General features: G+C 32.0%; 1 protein-coding gene across 1 annotated transcript in view; it reads left to right on the forward strand.

Annotated features, from left to right (window-relative positions):
• LOC106474219 overlaps positions 1-2,805 on the forward strand; it is a 47,772-nt gene extending 44,967 nt beyond the window's left edge. The window contains exons 26-29 of the mRNA XM_022402570.1: positions 157-301; positions 1,613-1,685; positions 2,181-2,257; positions 2,695-2,805. Coding sequence (XP_022258278.1) covers positions 157-301; positions 1,613-1,685; positions 2,181-2,257; positions 2,695-2,781 — 382 coding nt within the window. The 3' untranslated portion in view covers positions 2,782-2,805. The remainder of the gene's footprint in view (positions 1-156; positions 302-1,612; positions 1,686-2,180; positions 2,258-2,694) is intronic.
• Positions 2,806-3,132: the final 327 nt, after the last annotated feature.

Below are 3,132 nucleotides of genomic sequence, written 5' to 3' on the forward strand. Positions count from 1 at the left end.
TGTTGAAGACAAAAGATGGTTCTATCCGTGGTTCAGTCAAACTCATTGAAAATATTAAAACTTGATGTCTCTAGGTATGAAATGTTGAAGACAAAAGATGGTTCTATCCGTGGTTCAGTCAAACTCATTGAAAATATTAAAACTTGATGTCTCTAGGTATGAAATGTTGAAGACAAAAGATGGTTCTATCCGTGGTTCAGTCAAACTCATTGAAAGTATAAAGAGCAAGAAGAAGGGAAAGAAACAGAAGGACAGTGATTGGACATGGAGAGAAATTGCAGATCTGGTAAAGTTTTCCAAGGTAAGAGACATCTTTAGATAAAAATTAAACAACTCAAAGTGAAACAGATAAAAGTAACTCCTTACATTGGCTATAAAGTGTCAGATATTTGAATAATAGCACGCACATATGTAAATAGATAAAACTGTACGGGTTTTACGTGGGTTTCCCTGCAAGATTATCGGTTTCATCCACTTAGACTTGTTTGATTTTAAATGTCAAAGAACTGTATGGAAGATACATGTTAATACTATAAATACTTAACTAAATATACGCATGGCAGCAAAATAACATTTTAAGACTTTCTGATCATTTTAAAAGACCTGTAATAATATGTAAAATACAACTTAAAACAACTTATCTACAACACTATTATAATTTGTCTCCACATTTAGGAGACTTATAATTGGACATAGTTTTTGATTTTTGTTATGTGAAACCGTTTTTCATTTAAAACCTAAAAGGTTGGTTCCACCTTATTGCTGAAGTCATCTATTTTTTCATTCTTTCTTTTCTTGCGTACATTTAGTGAATTACCTTTTCCCTTCATCTGATCTTTCCATTTTCACATGATCTTTATCACCTAACATTATATTTAGTCAGACCTTTGTTATGTGATGCTGTTTTTGATTGATCTTTGACATCCAGTACTGTGATCAGATTGTCCCCCAACGTCGGACACTGTGATCAGATTGTCCCCCAACGTCGGACACTGTGATCAGACTGTCCCCCAACGTCGGACATTGTGTGTATGCAATCATTATATTTTGCTTAACTCATTTGGTCTTGATTTTTTTTTTTTGTAGCTTTGAAAATCTTTTACAAATGCTGCTAAAATTTAAGAATCAAAAACCACATTAAGTAGCTTTTTTTTATTTGGCATTTTATTCTTGCTGGTCTTTTTCCTTTGTCCTCATCTTAAAATGACATCTCTCTTCAACAACGTCGTAAAGTTTTAATATATTTGTTAGTGTACTAACAAGTGTGTACACAAAATGCCATTAGTTCAGTTGGGAAACTTTTAGCCTAAAAATATTTGATAGTGTACTTGATTTAAAAGTCTCAATATATCATTGTAAACATGTACAATAAATTACTTATTCCAGATGCCTTACAATGTCTAAAAGATTGTAAAAATTCCAAACTCAGTTTTAATCTCGTAGATCTAAGTGAATAGAGTTTCAATGTTTTGTAGCATGATACACAAAATAATCTTTCATGTATCAATGATCCGTAAAGATATAAAGCTAAGCATAGACGGTTGTTTTCAAGCAAAGTCACTAACCTTTATAATAAGCAAAATCTGTCAACGTTTTTCTTTCTGTCTTTCAGTCACCCATTCAGGCATCTTTGTTAAAACTTGAAACCAGCGAGTTAAACAAACTAGCCCTTGAGAGTTTTGTAGGTAAGAATTAATGTAGGAGAGTAGTTGGTCTTACTAGGCTTAATATAATTAAAGGTGTGTGTAAATCAATCGAAAGGCATATGAAAACAACTCAAACTTGTTATACAACATTGGAACTAAAGGTGTTTGTAAATCCTTTCAGTTGGTTTATTATGTAACAATGGAACTAAAGGTGTATGTAAACCAACTGAAAGGATTTATTATGTAACAATGGAACTAAAGGTGTATGTAAACCAACTGAAAGGATTTATTATGTAACAATGGAACTAAAAGTGTATGTAAACCAACTGAAAGACTTCTTAACAAAAGAACTGTTTGTAAAATTAATGTTTTTTTTTTAAAGTTTCATACCCATAATATATAGAAGTTGACTATTATATGTAAAGATAAAACCACAGTCCTAGAAAAGAAAATGCAGAAGCTATGTGTAACATTTTATTTAATTTTTGTGTAAGTAAGAGAGCTTTAGTTATGAATGTGTCCACATTTTTTCAGCGGTTATGAGGTACATGGGAGACTACCCTCTAATGAAGAATCAAACTGAAGTTGATTGTGTTTATAGCATCCTTCAGGTAAATTGGAGTAATACTACAGGTTACTTGCTGAATGACTTAGGGTTAACTTAACACATTTTGATTGATTGAAGTAATGCTACAGGTTACTTGCTGAATGACTTAGGGTTAACTTAACACATTTTGATTGTTTAAGTTAGGTGTTGTATTTGCATACTGAATTACTTAAAATTAACATATCTTGAAAGTTTAATTTGGTTGTTGTACTCATTTGCTGAATAACTTAGAATAAACTTAACACATTTAAAGTGTGTTAATTTTAATAGTTGTTGAAGTATTTGTGTTTTAAAAAATCTAAATACAAAGTGTTATTGTGACCAAAATCAAAGTTCAGGGTTATGTTAGGTTTCCACAAACACTTATCTCAAGTATCAGTTTTCAGTGTGTCCCTTTATGTGGGATCTGTTGTTCCTTCATTCTGATATTTCTTTCACCAGAACTGCCATAAACATCCTCCTCTGAGGGATGAGGTGTACTGTCAAATAATGAAGCAAACAACAAATAACAAGAGTTCTAAACCGTAAGTTAGACTTCTTTACGTCACGATGTGTGTGTTGAAACAGAGAATAGTTATACAGTGTAGACAAATTATTTTCAATGTGATGAATTTTATGTTGACTGTTACTATCAACACTACACAGCTTATAGTAATATGGTAAGTCTTGTGTTGACTGTTACTATCAACACTACACAGCTTGTAGTAATATGGTAAGTCTTGTGTTGACTGTTACTATCAACACTACACAGCTTGTAGTAATATGGTAAGTCTTGTGTTGACTGTTACTATCAACACTACACAGCTTATGGTAAGTCTTGTGTTGACTGTTACTATCAACACTACACAGCTTATGGTAAGTCTTGTGTTGACTGTTACT

Source organism: Limulus polyphemus, unplaced genomic scaffold, assembly GCF_000517525.1.
Source record: "Limulus polyphemus unplaced genomic scaffold, Limulus_polyphemus-2.1.2 Scaffold6961, whole genome shotgun sequence".
In the NCBI taxonomy this organism is placed as follows: Eukaryota; Metazoa; Arthropoda; class Merostomata; order Xiphosura; family Limulidae; genus Limulus; species Limulus polyphemus.